Here is a 26,533-nt window from a genome sequence, read left to right as displayed (position 1 = left end):
GTGCCAGGCTTCTATTATATTTATAACTTTTAAAGTAACGATTTTACAAATAACTAGCATTTTACAATCAATAAATATATAATATGTACAGGTTCCCAGATGTGATGTTTTAATATCTCATGTCTAAAGACATGATTTCCTAGAATATAACTGCCTGCAGGGTCTCTGTATACATCTGTGGAAGTCATGCTATGTTGTAGAACCCTAAGAGATGCCATTCACATCAGCAAGCATAGATCTGTATCTCTGTGATGACATTTCAAAATGCAGTAAAGTGTTGTGTTCTAACAAAATCAATCTATCATGACAATTTTCCAACACTTAGAAATAAAGTATCACAAAAAGGGGTAACTTTTTTCTCATTTACACAAAGGAGCAGAATAGAGTTGCAGCTGCCCAGATTACCTGGCTAGTATTTTCTGGAAGTTCAGGGCTGAATGATGGTCATTTCCCAGGTGAACTCCCAGGAGCAGAACTCTGATAAGGCATATCAAGTTTCCTCCCTGAACTGCATGACAAAAGATATTTTCTCCCAAATAAAACTTACAAATATACTAACCTTAAAAATATTATTTGGAATTTTAACTTACTAATGTTTAGTCTGCATACATGTGAATGGATTCCGTCGCAATATTTCAGTCGCAAGGTATGTGGTCGCAATATTTCACTACAGTAGTTTCTTAATACAGCCACCATGAGGCGTCACAGTACACAAATCAGTTAAATGACTCTTTCACAACTAAATCTGCTATGGCTTTACAAACTTCTTTTCTGCTGATCAACAGCTATGAGCAGTTTATGCTTTCATGGACAGAACAAAATCTAACAGCCTTGAAATGGCTTTTAAAGACTCTTTTGCTTAAGATTAGGATGAGCTGTTGTGAAGCTGGAATGGTTTTTCCTAAAATCAGACTGTAATAAACTTAGGGCATTTGATAAACTGGTATGCCATTTAACAATGTGTTATTGTTTTGCAAATTCTTGCTCTGTTTTCACAGGACACAGGGAGCTAAACTGAAGGCACGTACAGTTTATTATCTGTTAACTACTAAAATCATGTTGTACCACTAAATAAAGTAGAACTAGTAACATAACTTCAAAGTTGACATGTATAATGTATTACCTATAGTTTCGTTCTAACAATACATAATATTTTGGTTTAATTTTTTAACCATTTATAAACAATAACAACAAATTGTTCACCTATTCCTGCTGTGAAGATGGTGTCGTCAATTGGCTAAAAATGTTTTTTTACATCATTTTGGAGCTAAACAGATTTCTACAGCAAAACACCAAGCCAGAAGTCTTATATCTCAGTTCCAGCTCTGCCACTCAAATGGCCTGGGTCCTAGTTCCTTAATCTAGGCCTTCCTTTCTTCAAATTTATAATGATAGATTATAATGCTCCAAGATCATCTGTGGAATCCCTTTTAAAGCTAAAATATAATTCTCTTTGGATTTAAGTTATCTGAATCCAAACCTATTTTCTTTTTTATATCGTGACATGATGTTCATTTTTTTAATCACAGATACTTCATCTCAATATAACACTAACTTTTTTTAACTTTAGAAGTTTACCATGTGTTTAGAATGAGTCAAGAAATAAGCTACTGAGGAGCAACTGTGTGAATGACAACAGGCTTAACAATGCAGAAACACAAATAGAGAAAAAGCTCTTTTACCCTGGGCTGGAAAGCCATGCCTTATGCCACAGGCATAAGAAATTCAGTGGGAACCTAGACTGGTCCATGCACTGTGGAGTGGTATGAATGCCACGTGGGAAGCCTAGGAGGCACGATAGGGGAGTAAGTGATTATAAGTATGGCCTCCAGTAGACAGAATGAACTGGGATGGAATGCCAGCAACACCATTTACCAGAATAATGACCTTGGGCAAGTTGCTGAGCCTCTGAGACTCAGTACCTCATCCAAAGTGGAGATAATAGTTCCTACTTCACAGGTTGTTGCATGGTATAAAAGAGGGTGGGAACAATAAATTCATGGTTTACATCACTGCTTAAAAACAGGGTGAAGAGGAACTCTGCTGAACTGTCTTTAGGACTTTTGTTTTCATATTCCACTTTACATGAAAAGCCAAACTAAAGAAAGTTCATAGTTTCTAACCACTTCCATCTCTATATGCTCTCTTCAATAAACATATGCTGTTCTTTCAAATTACAATTCTTCAACAAACCTCTTCTGTAGCCATTAATATTACACTATGTTCCAAAGTTAGTATACTCAAATACAAATTATGAAAATTGAGTTGAAGTAATGAGAATCTATAGAAATAAACATTCTAAAATAAACCGCTTTTGTGTCAAACCTTAAATCTTTTAAATAAAAGAAGTTCTGGAGTTCTAACGTAATCAATCTTCTATCATTCTCCCACAGTATAATAATGACTAGACCTTTTTACTCTTGGGGAACTTTAAGATACAGTCCTAACAAATAAAACCTTTCTATTACATAAAATATTAATTGAATAATTGATCCTGAAATAACTTGTAGATAGAAATATCTTCTCTTTCATAGTTGGCAGAGGTTCTCTTATTGGCCTCTGGAACCTCCTTTTCTACGGAGTGCCAAACTAAAAAGCATTTTAAGTTTAAAAAGAAAAACTATCCAGTCGTGGTGACAAACATCTGTAGCCCAACTGCTTGGGAGGCTGAGGCAGGAGGATCACTTGAGCCCAGGAGTTTGAGGCTGTGGTGAGCTATAATCACACCGATGCACTCCAGCCTGGGTAACAGAACCAGACTCCATCTCTTAAAAAAAAAAAAATTATAGAACTTGCTTATACTTCTTTAAAAACATCAGTTAATATCAAGTTACAATATGAACATGTTACAGAAATGGGAGTAGCTCAGGTATCTGAATATCAAATCATATTTTCTAATTAATTTTCATTGTAACTTCAGAAATATGTCTCATGGAGGGGGATTAACATAATCTAAATATAATCCAAATCTCACTTACAAATCCCAACATACACCTAAAAGTTCATTGTTTGTCAGTATGTGGTCCCTATACATTTAATTTGCCATCACAAGTTGTGAAAAAAGTCAAATGGACAGTCTTTCTACATAATTTTAGTACACTTATTTAAATGCACAAATAAATTTAAGTACACCCAAAATTTAAGGCCCTAAATGGGCCTTAACTGATATTTTGTAGCCCACAGGGCATGAACAAAATTAACATCGGATTTTCTTCACCACTGCTACTCCAAATATTTATAATAACTTATCAGGTTGAAATTAAGTACAAGAAAAAACAAATTTTAGCTCAAAAAGATTAATTTTGCACTGCTCTCTAGACGAATGGCCAGAATATATGAGTGCTGGTCGCAGGGGAGCCACTGCAAACTCAATATCCTAGGTCAAGACACTTAACAACTTTGAGCCTGTTCCTTCATCTGTAAAATGGGAATAATGACACCTACCTAAGAGCATGGTTATACAGAGCAAACAAAGCAACGTCAGTGAAATCACAGTGTAAAGTCTAAGTTGCAATAACAAGTATAAGAGAGCCAACGAGGCATGCTTTCATGTGGCCAGCCACTAAAGGAGAAAGATGCTTCTCAGGGAGGAAATGTTTGTTCTCCCCAACTCTGATGATGCTCAAGTATATGCATGACAGATTTATTTTATGACCATAAAATAAGAATTTTTAACCATCATTTTAAAAAGGAAGTCTCAGTAAAAAAAACTCCAAAAAGAGGAGTGAATACATAAACTACCTTGTTTTATGTATTTATAAATAAATTCAGTACTAATTATAATAGTATAGGTTGGGGTGATCCAGGACATATCCCAACTTTAGTGATGAGGGAAGAAGGAACAGGATAGCAGCATATATGAAATAATTCAATCATAAACTCCACATTCTTGACGGGTAATATGTTAATAAAAGTACGTTAATAGCAACCTTTAAATAAATAAACACATAATGTGATTTGGCAGTTTTGGTCACTAGGGTACCTCTATATAGGCAACACTGCCAGGGCTTAAAATCATTATCTACATATGCCATAATTCCAGAATCACTGGCTTTGCTTCATTCGAAGCAGAATTCATTTACAGGCCTCTGATCTTGATGCTGATCCACTCCAGCAGGCTCAGGGCCTCCTATACCCAGCACATAGTATTAATATAAAACAGAGTAATTCGATTCAACAAAAAATTTATTAAACACCTACCATACTGCATCCTAGGACTCGGGATACAAAGATAAGACCCAGATCTTACTGCTTAAGATGGTCACAATTTTTGCTTTAAGATATGAGGTCACCAAAGGCATTCCTCAGAAACGTTCTTGCTAACACTTTGACCCCCATGGGATGTATCTTTCTGCATACCCATAGTTAGCCTATCTCTATATGCTGTACTGCTTTAGGGGAGCTTCTAGAACTTAACTTTTCATGTCTATAAATCTATGGCCTCTGCCAGATCCCTCATGCTGAACTACATAAACACTGTCCAACTAATATATCCTGAATCCCTACTATTTGGCAGGTACTTTTACAGGCATAGGAGATAAAACCGTGAACAAAAATTGTCCCAGTTCTTACGAGATCCACATTCTGAGCTAGACTGTTCTCATCCCTATCAACCAGCCTAATTCTACATACTCATTTAATAGTATCTGTTGAGCTTTTACCATGTCCTAGGTGCTAGAGATAAAGCAGTGAACAAAACAAAGTCCCAGGTCTCATGAAACTTACCTAAACTTTGCGTGACACTGCTCAGTAATGACCAGTGGTCTCCAAAGTGAGATTCTCGAACACCAAAAACATGAACAGGATAGTCCACTTGGAGTGAGTGACAGGAAAATATTAAATTTTTATTTATATTCAATTTATCTTTTTCAATTTCTAAGCTATTTATATTTTGATATATACATACTATATTAATAGCCTAGTATATATAATTTATAAAGAAATGTATACATATCAAGGAACACATGCTCAAATTCTTATACTGAGGGGAACAGCATTTTAAAAGTCTGGAAGGTCATTGACTTGGATAATCACACATTTGGGGTGAGTTGTTTGGCCCAGGTGGGGTTAGCCTGGGCCCTCCACTGGGTCCACTTTCTCTCTGATAGATTAAGTAAGCATTTTGCGAGGATTCCTAGACATCTAGCTATACAACCAAAGCTCGAAGTTCAATTCCATCCCAATTTTCCCTCCCTAATCACCCATCACGCTATACTCACCATCCCTGCAACTCATGGATATTATGGTGTGTTTACTTTCTATTTCACATTTGGTATATGTATGTCACTACTATACTAGAAATATCCTGAGACCAGAGCTGCTGCCTTTTTATTCTGCAAGCTCCAGAATCCCTAACCCAGCTTTATACATTATGGGTCCTCAATAATTATATGTTGCAAAAAATAAAGATAATTCAATATATTGAACCCAGAATTACCAAACAGTTATGATAAAGGACATTATTATGATAAAGAAACATTATTGCTTTACTAAACATTGTTCTGGACAGGTGCAGTGCCTCACACCTGTAATCTCAGCACTCTGAGAGGCCGAGGAAGGAGGATCACTTGAGCCCAGGAGTTGAAGACCAGCCTGAGCAACATGGTGAGACCCCATCTCTACTAAAAAATAATAAATAATAAAAATTGGCCGGGTGTGGTGGCATGTTCCTGTGGTCCCAGCTTGGAAGCTAAGGCGAGAGGATCACTTGAGCCCAGGAGTTTGAGGATACACTGAGCTATGATTACACCACTGCACTCTAGCTGGGGCAACAGAGTAAGACCTTGCCTAAAAAATAAAAAAAATTAAAAAAAAAAAATGATTCCTCTTCACACAATGATTAGTATTGTGTTCCTGTGATCCTTTTCAAAGCTCCCTTATGTATACTTTATAGACCATTGATTAGTTAATATAGAGACCTGGGAATATTAAAGCTTCCATCTGTAAAACCAACAGCCACTGCTAATTGAAGATCAATTAAAAATAAATATGAGGCATTCTGAAATTATAGTGTATCAAAAATATATATATAGTTCTATTTGAAAAACTAAGTCAAAACTTTTCAGAAAAATATCTATTTAATGAAGAAAAGTATGGCTCATCCTAATCCTTAAGGATATACTAGACTTAAAAGGCATCTAGCTGTTTTTGAAATACATAGATCAGAAATGACCATATAAGGTCATATTTTTTAAAAATTAAAGAAAAAGAAACAACAACTGATTCATGATCACAGTTCCTTATGCAGTAAACATATCACCATACACGTGAGACCAGGTCCTCAAATGTATAACTCTGTGCTCATGTGTGATCCCATTCCTCAAGACTTTTCAGAAAACTACAAAAAAACTTGTACGAATTTACATCACTCATGCAGAGATTATCTGTAGAAAATTATTAACATAAAAAAAACCCTAGTCTTATGACAATCTGAACATGTTCTCTGGGTCTAAGCATGTATTGCACCCAATGAGATAAGAATGCATGTCCACATACAAAACTTAAAAAGAAGTTCTTATTACCATGAAGACTGGTACATAACAAGATCCAAATGGTTGTGCTTCCATGATGTCAAACAGCCCCAAGACAAAGAATGGAAGAAAGACTCACAGTTACTATTCCATGTGTCTCTGTTTCTCTTTGCTGCTTTAATGTAAACATTGGGGTTATTACTGATGTGAGCTTTGAACAAATTCTTCCCAGGTCAGCTTCTTCTTTATGATTTCACATATGAATGTATTTATTATTAAAGTACACTGGCATCTGGAACACTGAGCACAATATTTCAGAAACAAAGTTATAACTTAAACTGGGCTGATGTCCAGAAGTGACCAGTCAAATAAGGGCCACAAATAAAACTGCGTGAAAACACATACATTCTGAGGTATAACAAACACAAAAGTCATGAATGAAAGACCAGACCTAGATCACTATGCATAAAAGAGAAGACTGACCAAACTCACGGGTGTTCTCCAGGCCATGGCTTACTAAACCACGAGAGAAAACACAACTGTAAGCACAGGTTGAAGACATCCTGGAAAACCTAAAAACTGCTTGATGGAAGCTTTGAGCATAATTTGTAATCTATTAGTCCTCAAGATAGGAAAACACATTTTCCCCTTTTTGGAATCCCATATTGGGCTGAACTCTTATTAATATACTCCCAATTAGTATAATTTATTTAACTAAAAGTATCAGCTACAGTAGTTTGTAATATTTTTATTGGCATATATTTGGACCCCTGTACATCTAGGTCAAACTTACTATCTATTAAGTGCACTTTTAACATTATTTGGTATATGTAGAATGCTCTTTCAGATGTTATATAGCTGAACAATTCTCTTTGGTTCAATCAATCATGTTGTCTTTACATATGGTGACGTTAATAGCAATAAATAAAATGGAAGTCCAAAACACTTGACTGAAATATAATTTTAATATAAGTTTAAATCTTTATCCAAAAAATGTCAGTGGCCTTTTAAAATACCAGAAGCCAAAAGGATGAACTACTATTTAAACAAAAGTGAAATTATTGTTAGAAGTCTGATTTTTTAAAAATTCACCATAATGCTTAGGCCTAATTAGTTCTACAAACTTAATGGGCAAACACAGGGCCACAGTAAGAAACTTGTCCCATATTTCAAGGTCTACCTCCTATGCTGGAACTGGCCAGTTTTTCAGATATTTACTCAGCATTATTTCATACCATATCTATTAAAACAATTAGCACAGATTAATTTATATGATAGATATTTACATTGACTAGCCTTTTCCAGCCAGTAGAACATGTTTGCTTTGAGGACAAGGGTTGTTCCATATTCATCTTTATATCTCCAAAGTCTAGGTCAAGCACCAACATTCTGTAGGCACTCAATCGATGAATGTTGAAAAAACTGGTATAGTTTCTGCTACCCTAGCCTCACCAACACTTAACCTAATTATTTATTTTGGAAAAAGTTCTTCGAATATCACCCAAGAAAACAAGCAGAAAGAAAGGTGTCAAATGACATAAAGTTTAAACTTATTTCAGTTTACCAACCAATGTGAATGGTGTTTTTTGGGGAGGGGGAATGAAACACAACAAACAAAAGACCAGCACCTTCGGAAAACCATTGTTCAGCTAAAACAATGCAAGAAGAGTACACTCTTAGTAAGACCATCATCCACAAAGCTACTTTGCTAAAATAGACAGATACCCTATTTCCATGTTTCATGGATCAGGGAAAAAGAAAAGCCAGTTAAAAAAAAAGACAAACTTTTAATCTTCCACATCTGAATTAGGCTCTGACTTTGCTGAATTTGCAAAGATAAAAGATTTTAACTTCAGATGAATAGGGATCTTAGTACCAAAAAGCAACATGTTATGCTGTATTTTCGAAATGTTTGGCTACTCATATACAAAAGTGTAATTTATGAAATCTCTTCCACTTAGCACAGCAGAAATAAGTTCCTTAGGTAAAATTAAAAGCACACTTAAATCACTTCCTAAACTGATGAATTAGAACTGCTAACTGACCCTATATCTGATTCATGTTTGATCAGGCACTCTGAAGTGAAGGCCATGAATCTGGTTATTAATTTTTCCACTAATATGAAACTGCCTTTCAAAGCAAATGTCAGAAGTAAACATTTTATAACATTATGCATGTTATACTGTTAATTCCTTTAGTAAAATATATTCACTGATTAAGTATTTAAAAGTACACAGTACAGGCTGGATGTAATGGCTCATGCCTATAATCCCAGCACTTTGGGAGGCTGAGGCAGGTGGATCACTTGAGGCCACGAGTTGAAGACCTGCCTGGCCAACATGGCAAAACTTTGTCTCTCCTAAAAATATTAATACAAAAAGTAGACGGGCGTGATGACCCGCACCTGTAATCCCAGCTACTTGGGGATGCTGAGGCACAAGAATTGCTTGAACCCAGAAGGCAGAGGTTGCAGTGAGCAGAGATTGTGCCACTGCACTCCAGCCTAGGCGGCAGTGAGACTCTGCCTCAAAAAAAAAAGGACCAGAGCACAAACGATATAGAATATTCAGCTAGGAAAACTCAACTTCTCATGAAAGAACAAATAATTTCTACTGATATACCAGAGGAATTAATAAATATTAAAAATAACAGCTGCCATAGACATTTCTATACTAGATATACCAACTAGAAAGAAAGCTGACTAAACATCAATTATATACTAAGTTTATAAACAAAGGCTTAGTCTTTGACAATGATCTTACAGATGAAAATTTACAAGCCCCAGGTCAGAGACTTTTTCACGTAACTTTCCTTACAAGTGATAAAGTACAGAATTTCAACCTTATTACTTGAAAATGAAGACTTCTCTTCTAGGAGAAAAAAAAAATTGGGGAGAATTCTTAGCTAAAAGTTGTCGCAAACCTTTCATTTTTAACTTTTTGGAATGTGGCCCTAATGGCAGGTAAATAGAGAAAAAGCCTCAGGAGATTGTGGCACTGCAGACAGGCAGTCTAAGCCTGGCATGATCACTTACCAGCTGTGCGACCTCAGACAAGTTATTCAACCTGAGATTTAGTTTCCTTGTCATTAAAATCGAGTATTTATCATCAGAAAGTTGTTGTGGAAAATAAAGTAATAAAAACAAAACTTGGCCTCATAAGGCAGCCCTTAGTCCAGATTATCTTTCTCCCTTCCTCCTAGTGTAAAATACTCTTTGGGAAACTTCTAAAAACTGCATTCAACTTTCCTGAAGTTTAAATGAAACTGTGTAGTCATTCTATCAACCTGAAACTGAAAATGTTTGGATAAGGAGTTTATTTCCATTATTTCATAAAAACAACAGGTGCCTTTATTTCACAGAGCCCTGCTAAAGGTTCCTTATAATCCCTTCCTAACTGACACTTTCATATGTAGGGATGTGTATAAGTCTCAAGCTCATTATCAACAATTTTTTTATATAGGCAGTGATAAATACCAAAAGGACTCAAAAACTACAAACTGATCTTTAAACTCAAACAAAGCTGTTTTAAAAAAGGAAAGCTCAACTCCCTATTCCCATTCTAAAATATTTTTATGCAGTATCACAGATGCATATTACCAAATATAATAGACTGGGAGAGAAAAAAAGAGATGAGAGAGAGGAAGAAGAAGAGAAGGAGGGAGGGAAAGGAAGGAAGGGAAACCCTAGGAGGGAAGAAAGAAAATGATAATTTCAGTAACTCAAAAGATAATCAAAGTCTGACAGCTGGATGTAAAGAATTATTTTCTCATTTTGTTCCATGCTCCACCACATTCCCTCTGCAGTCCATGAGAATTCTACACTTGGGTGAGTTTTGAGAGGTGCACCAAAAGCTGAAAAACAAGTCAGCATTTTCAGTATTAAAAGAATCAGCATTGCTAATAAGACTCCCTGTGAATTACTTAATCTGTGGCTTTTCTACACCAAAGAATATAGTCATGTAAATAAATAATGAAAGTCCTATCAATAAACAATTCCTTAGCATTAACAGTTCCAGTCTATATCAAATGAAGACTGACTTAAGTCTTACCATAACAAATCAGATAAAGCTATTACTTTATTCCTAGATTGCCATACAGACTCTTCCCTATGACATATTTTTCATTTTTCTAAAGTAGTTTTATAGGAAATTAAAAGGCAAGATCTGAACATTTCATAATTAATTATTGAAAATAAAGGTATCTAGAACCTCTATAAAACAATATAACCTGAAAACATTCTCACCTGAGAACAGACTAAATTACAGAAAACACTTTCTATTTTTATTTTCCTGATAGAGGGGAAAAAAATGTGCAGGTAGCAGTATAATAAAGGAAATATAACCTCTAATAACAATAAACCATTAATGAAAGTAGCCTGAATTTTGTTCAACATTACATAAGAAACATTATTCAACATGGTACAGGTTTCAAATGTTATGCAGATTTTAGTGTGTGTCTGTTTAATAAAACTAAAAACAACAACAAAGGAATCATCACGTCAAAATGGAATATAAGAGGTTCAATGAAATGTGAACTAACCAGGTTCTGCCTGGGTCTAAGCTTTCCTTACCCAGAAGCCTTTAACTTGGCTCAACTTAGATGGTACAAATGATGTCAATGACTACCATTTTGCTTACCTGACTTTATATCCTTATGCCTTACACCTGTACATTTGGAGCCACAGGGTTTCAGCAGACAGTTTGATTGAGGTAATATATAATGTTAAAAAATCTTTCATCATTTGTTAGCTGGCAAGGAACTTAAATTGTTCAATGATCAGTGATCAAAGTTAGCAAAATAATTTTTCATTGGGTTAAGTGGTTAGGAATATCAGAGAATTTCACTCTACCAACCAAGGAAGTTAATGCAATAGGATCACAATCCCTTATTTAAAACCCTTAGGTCCTGATATGCTTCAGGATTCAGATTTTTGTGGGGTTTAAAAAGGCAAAATGGTACTTATAGCACATATTACATAACATTCCTAGCTAGATCTAGGATAATACCTCACAATTAATCAATATTGTTATTTCCAGCAAAATATGTGAATATTCTAAGCAGGCTTGAAAACCACTTTAAACAATCCCATGACAGTATGGGTTAGGTTTTGCTACCAAATGAGTTTTGATGCCACACTTCTGAAGGAAAAAAAAAACTTCTAGTTTTTCAGAGCTTTTTAGATAAAAGATTGTGAATCTATTTCCAATACTACTACATCAAAGTACAAAGGCGTTTTCACAATATATAGAGCTTATTAATTTACCGGAGATAAAAAATGTATGGCAAATTAAAATTTAGCAAAGTGGGAAGATGTTCCTGGCAAATATAACCTTAAAAATTAGGAAATGCCAAAGTCACTTAATTTTGATTTATTCAAATAAATTTAATGATTGTTGAGACTACTTAAATTTTTGTGTCAATGTGATTTGAGTACGACACTACCGTTTGAAAACCCTGATACCTGTAGTCTTCTGTATTTTCTGTACATTTCCCCAGCTTTTGGTTTTCACATTGTTTTGAGATTTCAGGGATTTAATGTATTCCCCATTTATCTTCTCCTTAGCTTGCCCCTCTTTTCAAGTGCCTATTTTGTGCAATGTAATTTATTAAGCACTACATATATAACACTTCTCAATCTCCATGCCTTGACACAAGGATGGGTTTTAATTGTTTATGAGGAGCGCCCCAATTAGAACAATTAAAGTACCACAATTTACAATTTTCCATGTGTATCTTAAGTATATTCAAAGTTTTCATTATAACACCATTCTCGCTTGCAATTTGATACGCCTTTCTCGACTTTTTTAAAAAAAGGAGTGGCTTTATCACACTGTGAACTACCCATAAAACTCACAGCATAATTTATCTGTCTGTTAACCAGGGGAAATCATAATGTCCCATATGTAAACATTGGTCACGTGTTTTTGTTTTGGTTTTTTTTGAGACAGGACCTTGCTCTTTCACCCAGGCTGGAGTGCAGTGGCACGATCACGGCTCACTGCAGCCTCAACCGTGAGGGCTCAAGTGATCCTCCTGCCTCAGCCTCCCAGTAGCTGGGACTACAGGCACACACCACCACCCCCAGCTAATTTGTTTTTATTTTTAGTACAGGCAAGGTCTCACTATGTTGCCTGGGCTAGTCTTAAACTCCTAAGCTCAAGCAATCCTCCTTCCTCAGCCTCCCAAAGGGCTGGGATTACACACGTGTCTTGACGGAAGAAAGTTTGAGAACTGATACTCCAAGACATTCTAATATCTATAAGTCACCACAGAGAATGCCCTGTGCTGACAAGGGAGAACTACCTTGAAATATGAAAAGAGCTGTTCGCTCATCCCATATTCTACTTTTTTAAAGAGGTGGGAAAATCATTCCCCAAACCTGAAGGAGCACTGTACTTTACTGTGGCGTGCCTCAGCTGTACTTGGCTTTTCTCCTTCTGGTTACTCTTACTATTTCCTTGCCTAACAAATTACTTGTCCAGCACCTCATGTCTAGTTAAAAACATACCAATGTTTCATGACAACTAGAGGTGAGAATCACTTTAGAGAAAAAAAAAACTAAAAGGCTTTCAGAAATTTCAAACAGTGGAGGATAGGGTGAGATGAGATGTAATTACAAAAACAGAGACTATATATTGAGCGCTAACGGTGAATAAGGGTCCTACATTCATTACTGTCTTGTGTAATCCCCATATTATTGCATGGTAAATATTACCATACCCACTGTGCACATATGAGAATGAAAGTTTAAGGGATGTGAGGTAACATGCTCACAGTCCCGCAACTAATAAGCAATAGAGGCAGCAGGAGTGGAACCTAGAGCTCTTCGGTGGTACGGCCTCTGTTCCTTGTACTACACCTTCTACTACAGGAGCACCTACAGAGGGTGATGAGGACCTTCCTCAGTATTGCAAACATGCTGACTGAAATACAGCCAAAGAATGGTGAAGACGCAGGACACCTCATAAAGTCAATGAACTTCAGCCCCACATTCAGAACATGACTCCCATCCAATCTTAGGCCATCTGTCCTTTGTATCGAGGTTTCTCAAAGTCAGTTGGAGGACCTCCTACTTGCTTTAGAATCACCTGCTATATGTGCTAAAATCTAAATTCCATGGCCCCACCCCGGAAACACTGAATGAGAATATTAAAGGATGAGGCCTAGAGACCTCTATTTCTAAGAAGGCAAGCAGGCACTCTAGGCCAGTGTTTTTCAAACTATAAGTCATGAAATCAATTTGGTAGATAATACCTAGTATTTTTTGTTTAATAAAATGGCTTGAAACAGATTGGATTTATAAAGATTAGTTAGGAATAGAAAATATCAGAGGGCACTGCACTTTGTCCTGTTTCAGGAAACTTGTTTCAGTTCTTTTATGTGGATTGGGATGTTAAAGGTATTTTTTATAATATACCTCAGTCAAAAGTATTTGAGAAATACAGCTGTTTTGAATAATTTTTACCCCATTCTTATTTCTCCTCTAAAGTAGGTTATTGGCCTTTTATTTAATTATTCCTATTACAAAAAATGCAACCTTGTATGTTCCTTTTAGGAGTTCAGTTATTCCGTTCCAGGAGTTTGTTTTATTCCCTGAACTTTTCATCCGAGGGCCATGTTTAACCACTGGTTTAATTATTTAATCAACATTTTAAAATATTTTTAATTTTTTAAGATTTCATAAAATCCAATTCATTCTCATTGTTACTTTGTGTTTTTCTGTTTCATTTTGTTTTTTGTTTTGGAGACAGAGTCTTGCTCTGTCGCCCAGGCTGGAGTGCTGTGGCACAATCTCAGCTGATTGAAACCTCCAGGTTCAAGGGATTCTCCTGCCTCAGCCTCCCAAGTAGCTGGGATTACAGGTGTCCACCAATACACCTGACTAATTTTTGTATTTTTAGTAAAGACAAGGTTTCAACACGTTGGCCAGGCTGGTCTCAAACTTCTGACCTCAGGTGATCCACTTGCCTCCGCCTCCCAAAGTGCTGGGATTACAGGTGTAAGCCACCAAACCTAGCCTGTTACTTTGCATTTTATACAAACCTTCTCATTATCTGAAGTCATTTCACTACCTAGATTCTCGAACTTACATATTTTAACTTATTAAGTTTACATTTTGGTACATTTGGTAATATCAATGCTTCATGGTCTATATTTAATCTTTTAAGTCTTTCATTCTCTCATCTTCTATTTATATATACTTTTAGATGAAATTCTTTACTGGCTTGCTTCTTTTGCATTCTCTCACATAATTGGCACTTATTTCAATTCTTACCTGTTTCCTTGAAAGGAAAAAAAAATGAAAACAATCCCCACTAATACATGAGGATTTTCTGGGTATATCTGTACAGTTTTAAAATAATGTACTGGCATTTCAAGGAAATATAACTGTCTTCTAAAGGATAATATCACATATGAACATTGAGCGAAGTTGTAATCAAAAAGTGCTTTCCACAGGTATGACTTAAAATACAGAAATATCGACAATTAGACACAGTATGTGATGACTACCCTTGAGGTAGTACAACACCCAGTGACTGAATGACAGTCACAGAATCTTCAAGCTGGAAGAGCCTCCATTCAGTCTCAGTCTTTCTCTTTACCTATTCCCTTCATAGCAGTGTTGCTCAGTGTACTGAGGACTGCCTGCATCTGATTTCTCTGGGACACATGATAAAAACAAAGCAGTAAGATTACAATGTCTTTAGTAAAGTTGAGTTTGTTTTCATTTCATAGTGACAAGAAGGAATCTGACAAAAAATACAGGAGAGATACCACTCAGGCCCATTTCAAAAGGTACCCTCAGTGGTGAAATGTTAAAACAGTGAGATGGACTTCAAGGTACAAGTTCAAGAAAACCATCTTCCTCTTAAGTTAAGCACCTGCTTAAAGTTAAATCTTAAAGCACAGGTATGCCACGTTGGTGGTAATGTAATATGTTAAAATTAATGCCTATATTTAGTAATTTGGAGCATTTGATGTAACAATTGTCAACATTTTATATACTTTTTTAAGACACTAATAATAACTTCAGGGACTTCCTGTAGTACGCAAAAAGGCACATCTGTAATGGAACTGTTTTCAAAAAGTTCTTTTTTTTAGTAGTATAGAGCTGTGAAGCCTTTATCATTTCTATTAAAGATTTCTAATATAAAAGTAATTGAAATTCATGACAAGATCTACTTAAAAATATACCCCTTGCTTTTACCCATGTTCTTTATGAAATGTAAGAAAACATACACTGTTAGTAGGCTGACTAATGACTAATAATTAAAAATTGCCTGTGATTTTACTGAAAAGTATGGCTTTATAAATACTTTAGCTACTGAGTTAGATTTTCATGAGTTGCACAACATCTTCAGACCTATTTATTTTTACAACATACAGAAAACTTATCAACTATGTAGTTACTTATGGCACAGGCCAATCGTAATCATATGTGCATCCTCATTTTCATTCAAAGATATGTTCTAAATTCAATATCTACATGAATCTGTTTTAATGGATTAAGTATAAAAATCAGATCTATAAGGTCAAAGGTGCTATATATACCATTTTCAAAATATGTTAAAAGCACAGCTATCTCAAAAACTCATATACCTTGAACAAAAAAATGGATACAAAGATCAAGATACATTTTCTTAATGTTTCAAAAATTGCAAATTTTAAAAAACATCCACGTCTCTAGAGAAAGATTTTTCCTAAAACTGCCACAGTACCTCCAAAGAGGTAACACTAGGAAACAATATAGATGAGCCACCTTTTCAATAGCTAGCATTAAATGTGAAATGCAAATTAGGGCTTCAGTTTCAGAACCTAACAGAGACATGCAGAATAATAAAATGGGAAGTTTGGAAACACTTGGAAATGGAGAAGCAAAGACTTCTTTAAATTCTTATTTTGATAAGTAAGCCTCAAATCTAACAGATACATTTTAGATGCCAATAACTGGTAATTCATTGTCAAAATGACTTTTTTTAGATCACTATTACAAGATTTACGCTATCAGAACTACTTCACTGACTTCAAAGTCCAAGACTGTTCTTGAAAATATTGTTTTAATGAAGCAGTCATTTGATATCTCAAAGAAATACAAGCACTTATCAGACTTTTATTCTCAACATTACTAACCTCTCATATTAATTTCTGAATTGGTCAAATACATTTCCATGGGAAAGGAATATTAAAAGTTTGTTGCAATGAACAAAATAATGTGCCTAACAGTATAAATGTGGTGTTCTTTAGTAATCAGGAATGCATTTTGAATACTCTTGCCAAAAATGAAACTTTTCAAACAAGCTTTAAAAAAACTCAAAGACAATGAAATCCATGTATTTTAGTGTGCACTAAATTCATCTTATAGAACCTTCTCATTTTGACCACTCCGATTGGCCTGCTATGTATGTGATGTATTCTGAGCTCTCTTATTGAACAAACCACCTAATTATCAGTAGTAATGCAATATTTGTACTCCATAAAAAAGTTTGATGCAAAACATATGCAGATTATCTAAAGTTCTCTAGATTGTCTAAATGTTCAGTACAAAACTTACATAGATTATCTAAAGACTTCAATAATACAAAAGTGTATTTTGTTACCAAATGGACACTACCAGAAAGGTCTAGTCCTCTAACTCAACACTAAGACAACAGTTTTATATTCTTAATACAAAGACAATAATTTTGTTAATGTACACATTATGTCAGCAATCCAGGAAACACCATAGATGAGGTCTCTAAATTTTCTTTCACAGAAAAGTAAGTTCAAGTTCATTTTCATTCACAAAATACAATCTCTAAATTCACTATGGTAATATTACAAAGCACTACAGCTGATTTACACAATTTAGTACTACTTTCCAAACATCAACAACTCAGAGTAGCTGAGGTGTTCCTTTACAATGGACGGGCAAACTTAGAAGGTGGTTTTCTGCAGATTAGGCTCACTGTGCTGCTTTCAAATGCTCTGTAAACCCTCAGTTCTTACCCACACTGTTACCTCTCACAAATTTTCCACACACTTACTGTCCCACATATATTTTGCAGATTTTTCCACTTGGGAGTCATATATCTGAAAAAGGCACTTAACGACAGATCTCAGTCATTGTTTATTAAATTTACAGGCTACCGAATTGTTCCTAATTTCTCCAAACATGTAAGTTTTAAAAGAAATTATGATCAATTTTGAATCAAACTAGTGCACTAAACGCTAGATTTACTACACTGCCAACTCCACCTTTCCCCACCCCAAAAGTAACTGTTACAAACACCACAGGTTACTCAAGAAAGAGAACTTGAGAGAGAGTAAGCAAATGTCAGTCACTATAATTAGAGAGGCCTTCTGCACAATGCTTCCTTGGGTTTTTAATAATTCTCTCCACTCATACACTGCACTCTTCCTATAGTATTGTCTAGCATTAAATTTACTAGACCTTCAATGCTATGTAAAATTTCATTATAAATTAAAATGCCTATTTGAGAATAAGTTTTGAAACGACAATTACTTGTAGATAAACACAAAATGAACATTTACTATCTTAATAATAACCCACAGCTGAATTCTAAACACTAAGAATCATAAACTGACTTATGCTGTGGGAAACTCAGTGAGACAAGGTTTCTGGGGTGCTGTAACCCCAATAAAGCATCTTCCTATGTGAACAATAAAGACCCTTATGTCATTACTAATTGTCATCCTGCTTCCCTGTATGAACAGTTTGCATACTTACCCAGGAAGGCAAATGGAAAGTACACAGGGAGGAAGATGAACTGCAGCAAAGCCTTTGTCATATGATAGTGACCTATAAAGTATCAAATAAAGGTACATCATCAGTATGGTAGGGCTTTACAATAGTACAGTCCCAAGTCCTGTAACATCTATGAAGAAAGGGTACCAAAACCCAGGAGTCCAGCTCCCACTAACCCCTCCCCTTTCTCTACCACCCCCCCACACTGGAGAACTGTGGGAACAGAAGGCAAAGAAGCTCCCCGTATTGAAAGGGCAAAGGCTGGGGGGCAACTCAACTGGCATTCTAGGGTATCTCCAGCGCCCTCGCTTCCTACTCCCCATATGTACAAAGCAGAAAGTTGATCCATTCTGCAAACGCAAAACCCACACCGCGATCATTCATCAACTTGCACAAGTGATCACCGCCCCCAGGACAAATACACCAGTAACCAAATCATAGGGATCGATAGGCAGCCCGAGCCTCGCCTTGCCCAGGAGACGGCAGGAGGTGCCACCGCGGCGGCAGCGGGTCCAGGTATCGAAGCCCTCAGCCTTTCAGACCTGGGCGGCCACTGCCGTCTCCCAAACACCCAGCCCGGGTCACAATCCCCAGACTGGAGACAGGAACCGACCGGGGAAAACACATTCGCCAAAGCCCACAGCGGCAAGTGCAGGGCCACCAGGTCTGCGAGGTCGGGGTGGGGGGGAGCTAGGAAACAAGGAGGGAGGAAGAGAGCGAGGGATCCCACCCCGGCTTTGTTGCTGGTCACCATCAAGTTTGCATCTTAGTACAAAATGTCGATCTTAAAGGCTGACAAGACAGAGGCAGAGGCAGACGGAGAAAGAGAAAGGGAATAGAGTCCATCTTGCTTTGGGAAAGAGGGGGGAGGAAAAAATGAAGTGCAAATACCACACTCCGGGCGTAAAAGTCTGCTAAACACCTTTCCATAACGGAGGAGCAACGAGTGGGGTCTCCCCGTGCCCGTGCCTGCTCGAACTGGCGGCGGTCTGGGCAGAAAACGCCTCCCTCTCCTCCTCTTCCTCCTTCTTCCCCTCCTCCTTCTCCCTCTCCTCCTCCTCCTCCTCCTCCCGCGGGCCCCGGCGAAGATCCCGCCGCCACTGCCTCTGCCTCCGCTGCCCCCCAGGGAGGCACCGCCGGCGCCCGGCCCGGCGCTGCCATTCCGGGCTTGGACCGCGCGGCGCAGAGCGCGTGGGGCCGGACGCGGGGTGGCCGCGCGGGGACGTCCGCGCCGGGGACCCCCCGCGCCCCTGGGCCGCTGGCTGCCTACAAAAGTCGCGCGAGCAGAGGTGGCGGCGGCGCGCAGGGGCGGGGGGCCGCGTGGGGGCCCCCACGCCGCGAGTGGGCAACCCCAGGAGATGGCGAAGAACGCCCCTCCCCGCGCGGGGAAAGTACCCCAGTCCCAGTCAGCCACCCCAGGAACGGCAGCCCGGCGTCCGCGGCCGGGAGAAGAGAACTGGACGTGTCATTAGCAGGACAGGCAATGGTTTCAAAGCCCCAGGCCAATGACCATTAGCAGAGGCAGAGCTCGCTCCGTCCCCATCCCCCACAACCTCCACCCACCTTCCCCTTCGCCCCCCCCCCACCTCCACCCCACCTCGCGAAACTTTTCAACAAGATCCACCTGGACTAATTTGTCCACAGACAGTTAAAATATTGACTAGACCCTACACACCGGGAAGGAAGGGGAATGCACGCTTTATTTTCCTTCCTACAGAAAGGAAAGCAAAAAATAGCTTCTCTCTCTGTCTCTCCCTCTCCCCCCCCTCTGTCGTACATGTTGTGTCTTAGCTTTTTGCATCGTTTCGTTTTACCTTCCTCATTTAGCAGAAATGATCGCGGCTATTTCACACATAAACGTGTTCCAGATTCTGGGATTCAGGGTCCTTGTAAATTACAGGACTCGGGTTCGGTCTCAGTTACGTTAAGTTTCATACAATACCAAAAAATAAATAAAATATGATAATAAATTTCTGAGGGTGAGTGAGAGAGACGAGGTGGAGGAGGAAAAGAAACCTCGAGTCTGATTTCTGTAATTTACTAGCGACCCGGATCGCAGCAAATAACAGTGTAACACGAGTGTGGCTTAAGAGGGCTAGGGAGCTCTTTCTAGAGGCATCGACCCCATCCCCGGATAAAGGATCTGCAAGTTTTCTGTCATCGCGACCAGGCAAAGCCGTAACTTACCTTCAGAAATAAGACTTTAAACGGCCAAGGCCTTCCTCCTCCCCTCCACCACCACCACCCTCAGCCTCGCTCTCTCCACCTTAAACTTATTGACACAACATAATCCCACATTCAAGCAAAATCCTGACACAGCCTCCCTCCTCCTCTTCCCCCTCCTCTCTTCCCTCCCGTTCTCTCTCTCTCCCTCTCTGTCTCCCTCTCTCCCCCCCCCTTTCCTCCCTCTTCTCTCTCCCCTTCTCCCTCGCCCTCTTCCCCCTCTCCCCCTATTCTTCCTCCAGGCTACTCTGGCACTAAAACAGCACTTTCTCTACTCGCCGCGCATTTGGGTAGGGGTGGGGGGTGAGAGGGCACTGATCTGCGGGGCCGGAACACCCAAATCCCAACTCTCCAGATGAACGAGCAACTGGGCTGCTGTTCCCGGTCACCAACGCACACGAAACGTTCAATAAATCCACCGAAGGCTGGCTCCTCGTACCTTCCTCCACTGCCCCTGCTCCCCAGGCCCCACCTCCCCGGCAGCCGAGACCAGGCAGGGCTCCACGTACTTTCGCCGAGATGAAGTTTGGGGCTCCCCGGGCGGCCACGAGCCGCCCGCCGGCGTGAGGGCTCTGTTGTTGTTTTCCTGGGGCCGCTCCAGCCCGCGCCCCGGCGCCCGTGCCCCTCTCGGGCGGCGCTGCCTGTGTGCCGAGAGGTGCTGGTTGCAAACGCAGCCTGGCACCGGCTGGCCTACTACTCCCCAGCCCGGCCCCCAGCCTCCCGCTCGCAGGGCACTGCCTCCGCGCCCCCCGCCCCCCCGGCCCCAGCCGGCGCGGCCGCCGCGACCCTCGCCCCCGACCTCTCCCGACCCAAAGTTTTGGCGGAGGGGGAAAGTGCCCAAGGAGCGGGCCGGCTGGCGGCGGCTCCGGACGCGCGGGGTTCCCTCCGTCTTCCTCAAGTCCACCCTACCGGCTGCCGCCGCCGCCGCCGCCGCTGCTCCTGCCGCGGAGTCCTTGGGGCTGCAGCCCGGCGGCTCGCAAGTGAGTAGGAAAACAGAAAGTGAGGGGAGTGCGCCCGGGGAGGGCTGGGGATGGGGGGCGCCTACCTCGCGGGCTCGCCGGGCGTGAGGGCGTGTGTGTAGCTAGCCCTCAGCGGCCAGTCAGGGTTTCTCTATGGGAAAGTGGAGAGGAGCTCGCGGAGCCGCTCTGCCTCCGCTTCACTGTACACTGCTCCACATACAGTACATGCAACCCGGAGAGACTGAAAACACTCATTTTATATAAGGCAGCCTGCCATTGGCCCGCGCCGTGACGGACAGGCCGCGCAGCCAAACAAGAGGCCCGTTACACCCAAACACACGCACACATACACACATTTTACAGAGACACACAAAGATCATCACATTTTCTATTTTCTAGTGTTCGGGACCTGTAGACAGTAGGAGAGGACAGGTAGAGAGGCCCAGCAGAGTGGGGTAAGGGGGAAAACCCCTGTCTGCACCAAGTTGCAAGGCTTGAAACTGGTGTCCTTTTGACTTGGGAGGGTTATGGTAATAAACTACAACTCCACTGGAAATGGAAGTGAGGGGGGTTTTTCATCGCTGCCTTTTGGTGCCCCATGGAAGAGGCCTGCATTGTGTTACGATTTTACAGCCTGACCCGGCTAACAAGTGGCCAAGAAAGGCTTTTATCACCTTGGATTTCTTTTGTCAATGGGTTAGCTATCACATAGGCCAAAATAGTGCAAGATAAGTTTATCAGGACTCTAATGCATTGAGGTTGTTAATGCCTCATTCGTAGGTAGATTCAAAAAAATCAATATAACAACACACAAACAAAGATAAACATTTTGCTGAAATAGCCATACAACTTTTAACTGGTCAGTGGACTGCCATCACCTGTGTGGACATGCAAACTGTGCTATTAGGTAAAATAAGTCATAGAAGATTGGCTATTGACCCTTAGCCTTCAAAACAGACCTTTGATTCAATATATACAAGATTTATATTTTGCATATTATATATAAAAATACATGATTCTTTACATATTTCACATCTCATGTGAACATCATATGTTGCATGACTTTTGGAGATGATGAACCTCAGTACTGGTATTTCTGATTGTTTTTCAACGATGCAACTTCGGCAGATTATATGAGACAGTTCAATATAAATAAGTCAACAGGTTGGTGGAAAGAAGTCAAAGCTGGAAATTCGAAGGAATAAATTGTAGATTAAACTCTAACCAGCTGAGCAATCTTGAGCAAGTTACTTAACCTCTCCAATGCTCAGACTTGGTTTTGATTTTTAAGATTAAAATAAGAAGCTTTTCCAGATTCCCTCAATTAAATGTTTATTCAGCATCTACTATGCGTCAGGCATTACCTTAGGCCTAGATGTTTTCTTAGGGTTCCTTCCGTTTTAAGAGTTGGTGAATTATTCTTAAATACAAACATTTTGGAGATTATATAAACACTACGATTTTATGGCCTAGGTATGTAGCTTTAAAACTTAAAGAAAACCCGAGTAAGGGAACTTACTTCAATTCCCCTTTTATTTCCTTGATGCTGTCTTAAGGTTTTTCTCTCGCATCCATAAAGTTGTTAAAAGAGTGTATGTGTGCATGTGAGCACCCCTGTGTAAGAGGGAGAAAGAGAAACAAAATCAGAAAAGTTTAAAAAGTTCAGAAAACAAAGTGGTATTTAGAAATGTGATGTTTATTTTTTGAGAAAAATCATTTTTAAAAGGAAAAGTATATAAAAATCACAGCATTTTATTTTATTTTATTTTATTTTATTTTAATTTTATTTAATTTTATTTTATTTTTGAGATGGAGTCTCACCCTGTATCCCAGGCTGGGGTGCAATGGCGTGATCTCAGCTCACTGCAGCCTCTGCCTCCCGGGTTCAAGAGATTCTCCCGCCTCAGCCTCCCAAGTAAGCTGGGACTACAGGCACCTGCCATCATGCCTGGCTAATTTTTGTATTTTTGTAGAGACAGGGTTTCACCATGTTAGTCAGGCTAGTCTTGAACTCCTGACCTCAGGTGATCCACCTGCCTCGGCCTCCCAAAGTGTTGAGATTACAGGCATGAGCCACGGTGCCCAGCCAATCACAGCATTTTAAACAGATAGTATCAAAGTTTATATTAGGGGCAGGCGCGGTGGCTCACGCCTGTAATCCCAGCACTTTGGGAGATGGAGGCGGGTGGATGACCTGAGGTCAGGAGTTCGAGACCAGCCTGACCAACACGGTGAAACCCCCGTCTCTACTAAAAATACGAAAATTAGCCGAACGTGGTGGTGGGCACCTATAATCCCAGCTACTCGGGAGGCTGAGGCAGGAGAATCACTAGAACCCAGGAGGTGGAGGTTGCAGTGAGTTGAGACCGCACCATTGCACTCTTGCCTGGGGGACAGGGCGAGACTCCGTCTCAAAAAAAAAAAAAAAAAAAAAAGTTATATTAATGGCAGTTTCATTTAGTTGACACAAGGAACAAAATGTTCTTTATCCACACTACACTGCTCTGAGGTCAGTGCTAAGTATTATTATCTCTAGTTTACCCATAGGAGAAATGAGTCAGGGACAAGTTATATAGCCTGCTCCATATTGCACAGAACGACAATGAAGAAGGAACTTAAACCGAGGACTTTTAATACCCAGCACAGGTTTTGAGTAATTTGACAACCCTTCCCTCCAAATCATGAACTTCAGAAGCAAGAGGGAATTGGAGGGAAAACAAAAAAAAACTTTCTTAGTATTTCACTGTGCTCCTTTTTGAAAAGGAAAAAAAGTCAACAGGAGTAGCTATATTTAATTGCAGAGTGAAGTGTTGTGCATCATTTGCTAGTGGAACTATTTTGTGAAAAATAGAAAAGCCTAGCCTACTCCCCACTCTTATCCCCAACCTCCAACCATAGGAAAACATTCTTCATATTTTTATGGTCACAAGATATTTTTGTTGAATTACACTTAGCTTAGCAGAATTATTTAGAGCTACGGTCTTCAAACTTTTAGATCACACATTGCTATGAGTAAAATGTTTGAGCATGTAGTCTCAATGTGTATATTCATGTACACATTAAAAATTCACCACTGGGCCAGGCATCGTGGCTCACACCTGTAATCCCAGTGCTTTGGAAGGCCAAGGCAGGAGGACTGCTTGAGGCCAGGAGTTCAAGACCAACAGTTTGAGACCAGCCTGATCAAGATAGAGAGACACTGTCTCTACCAAAAAAGAAAAAAAAATGCACCATTGCATAGATATATTATTTATTATTATAAATCATATATTTACAAAAACAAAATTTAAAAGCATGAGATAAAAAATAAATAAGAGTTTAATTTCTTCTATAGTCCATAGAAGTGTGGATTCCTATGATAGAGTCTTAGCACATGCCCCAGGACTTTGCATTCCAGTTTGGACACCTCTGAGAGTGCAAGGTGCTAACTGACCAAGACTGATGCAGAAGAGCATAAAGTGTATTACAGTGACTTCCTATAAGTCATTACTGCTACTAGAAAATTGTTAGGTCCACAGGGCCTTCAGATTGAGAGAATGACACTTTTTTAAACACATATTATATATTGGTAGTGTATTTCCATTGGGCGTCATGTTCCAGCATAAGCCATTTTTCAATATTCTTTGGCGGAATGTTTATTGAGAGGGTTCCATGTGCTCTTGTGCATGTCAGATGCCAGAAAAGGAAAACTGCCAGCTCCTAGGAGAAGGGATAGAATAGAATTCCATTCTCCTGTGTGATCCGTAGGGCCTCACTGCTAAGTAAGGAAAAGAGGCTTAGAGCTAACTTTAATATAGTATTTTACCATTTTGGAAATACTTTTAAAATGTTTATTACCTCATTTGAGAACAAATACCAAGAAATTTTAAATGCTAGTCATGCTCGAAACTTAAAATATGATCAGAAAAACTCATAGCTTTCATGGAGTTTACTTAATTTTTATAATGTGGGGTTATGAAAATAAAAACAATGGTTGGTTACTTGGGCAAAATGGCATTAAAAAGGGATGACCCTTTTCCCTTCTTGTTTTCACGTTTGATGACCAATCGCAGACTAAACTTACATGATTATCATACTTCTCCTTCTCATGGCTTTGTCTGTTTTCTAAATTTTATTTTATATGGGCCATTTTTTTGTGACATAAAATAATTTTGGGAAAGTAAATTTAAGTGTGTGTTTAAATGTATATAAACAAATGTATATATTGTTTAAATGTATGCCTACACATAATTTATTTCTTTATTCATATATGACTTATTTATACAATCCTAATACAAATCCTGATTTTGCCACTTTCTTTTTTTTTTTTTTTTTGAGACAGAGTCTTGCTCTGTCTCCAGGCTGGAGTGCGGTGGCACAGTCTCCGCTCACTGCAACCTCTGCCTCCCCGGTTCAAGCGATTCTCCTGCCTCAGCCTCCCGAGTAGCTGGGATTACAGGCTCACACCAGCATGCCCGTAGCCGGGCATTTTTTGTATTTTTGTATTTTTAGTAGAGACAGGATTTCACCATGTTGGCCAGGATGGTCTCCATCTCTTGACCTCGTGATCCGCCCACTTCGGCCTCCCAAAGTGCTGGGATTACAGGTGTGAGCCACCGCGCCGGGCCCTGATTGTGCCACTTTCTAGCTGGGTAAGTTTGGAAAAATTCCTTAATCACTCTGACTCAGTTTCCTTGTTTATTAAATGGGAATAATCATAATTGAAACAATACATATAAAATGCATCAGCCTGGAATATGCTAAAGGTTCAATCAGTATTATTCGTGTTTATCTTTCCACACAGACAAACCAATGACAGATGCTTTACAGAAAGTGTTCTAGGACTTAACTATCATATTAAATGGAGTTTATGGAACCTGTTACAACTTACTTGCCTGGTGTTTGCAATTTCCTTTTTGCCTACACTCTACCAACTCCACCATCTCTGCACATAAAAGAGATGTCAGCCTGATCCCAGGATAAAGCAAACATCTTATTGGGTGGGCATTATTAAGCACCTAAAAAAGCAAACTTGTAATAAATCACTCTTTGAAACAGGCCTTGTTTTGTGCACTGAAACTCCAGATAGTTACAATGATGAGAGTCTGCCTTACATAACAATTTATGGCTTGTACTTGACCTTGCTGAGCTTCAGC

At 39.2% G+C, this 26,533-nt stretch overlaps 2 protein-coding genes across 25 annotated transcripts in view; one reads left to right on the top strand and one right to left on the bottom strand.

The window, feature by feature from the left end:
- The window catches only part of BBX (BBX high mobility group box domain containing), a 280,307-nt gene extending 258,649 nt beyond the window's left edge, over positions 1-21,658 (bottom strand). For 12 of the 24 annotated variants that reach the window (XM_054482851.2, XM_054482868.2, XM_054482871.2 and 9 more), the window contains exons 1-2: positions 21,485-21,647; positions 18,199-18,270 (exon numbers count right to left, since the gene is read on the bottom strand). The gene's annotated coding sequence lies outside the window, so the exon portion shown is untranslated. Of the gene's footprint in view, positions 1-18,198; positions 18,271-19,107; positions 19,290-20,403; positions 20,579-20,948; positions 21,209-21,348 lie in introns of those variants that run through there. The other 12 variants (XM_063661595.1, XM_054482872.2, XM_054482862.2 and 9 more) reach the window with 9 other exon arrangements.
- On the top strand, positions 20,795-26,219 carry LOC134739114 (protein fantom-like). The gene is made up of 4 exons (XM_063661401.1): positions 20,795-20,944; positions 21,041-21,419; positions 25,720-25,854; positions 26,182-26,219. Exons 1-4 carry the CDS (start codon positions 20,795-20,797, stop codon positions 26,217-26,219), a joined length of 702 nt encoding a protein of 233 aa, XP_063517471.1.
- Positions 26,220-26,533: the final 314 nt, after the last annotated feature.

Source organism: Pongo pygmaeus, chromosome 2, assembly GCF_028885625.2.
Source record: "Pongo pygmaeus isolate AG05252 chromosome 2, NHGRI_mPonPyg2-v2.0_pri, whole genome shotgun sequence".
NCBI lineage: Eukaryota > Metazoa > Chordata > Mammalia > Primates > Hominidae > Pongo > Pongo pygmaeus.
Note: the sequence above shows the minus strand (reverse complement) of the source record. Positions and strands in the feature narration are given on the sequence as shown.

What these genes read in the sequence shown, in the direction of transcription:
- LOC134739114 (XM_063661401.1), top strand. Translation starts at nt 20,795, where the DNA reads ATGAACGAGCAACTGGGCTGCTGTTCCCGGTCACCAACGCACACGAAA. An exon ending in GAGACCAGGCAGGGCTCCAC is followed by an intron (nt 20,945 to 21,040) that starts GTACTTTCGCCG and finishes GGGCCGCTCCAG; the next exon opens with CCCGCGCCCCGGCGCCCGTG. An exon ending in TGCAGCCCGGCGGCTCGCAA is followed by an intron (nt 21,420 to 25,719) that starts GTGAGTAGGAAA and finishes TTTTTGAGACAG; the next exon opens with AGTCTTGCTCTGTCTCCAGG.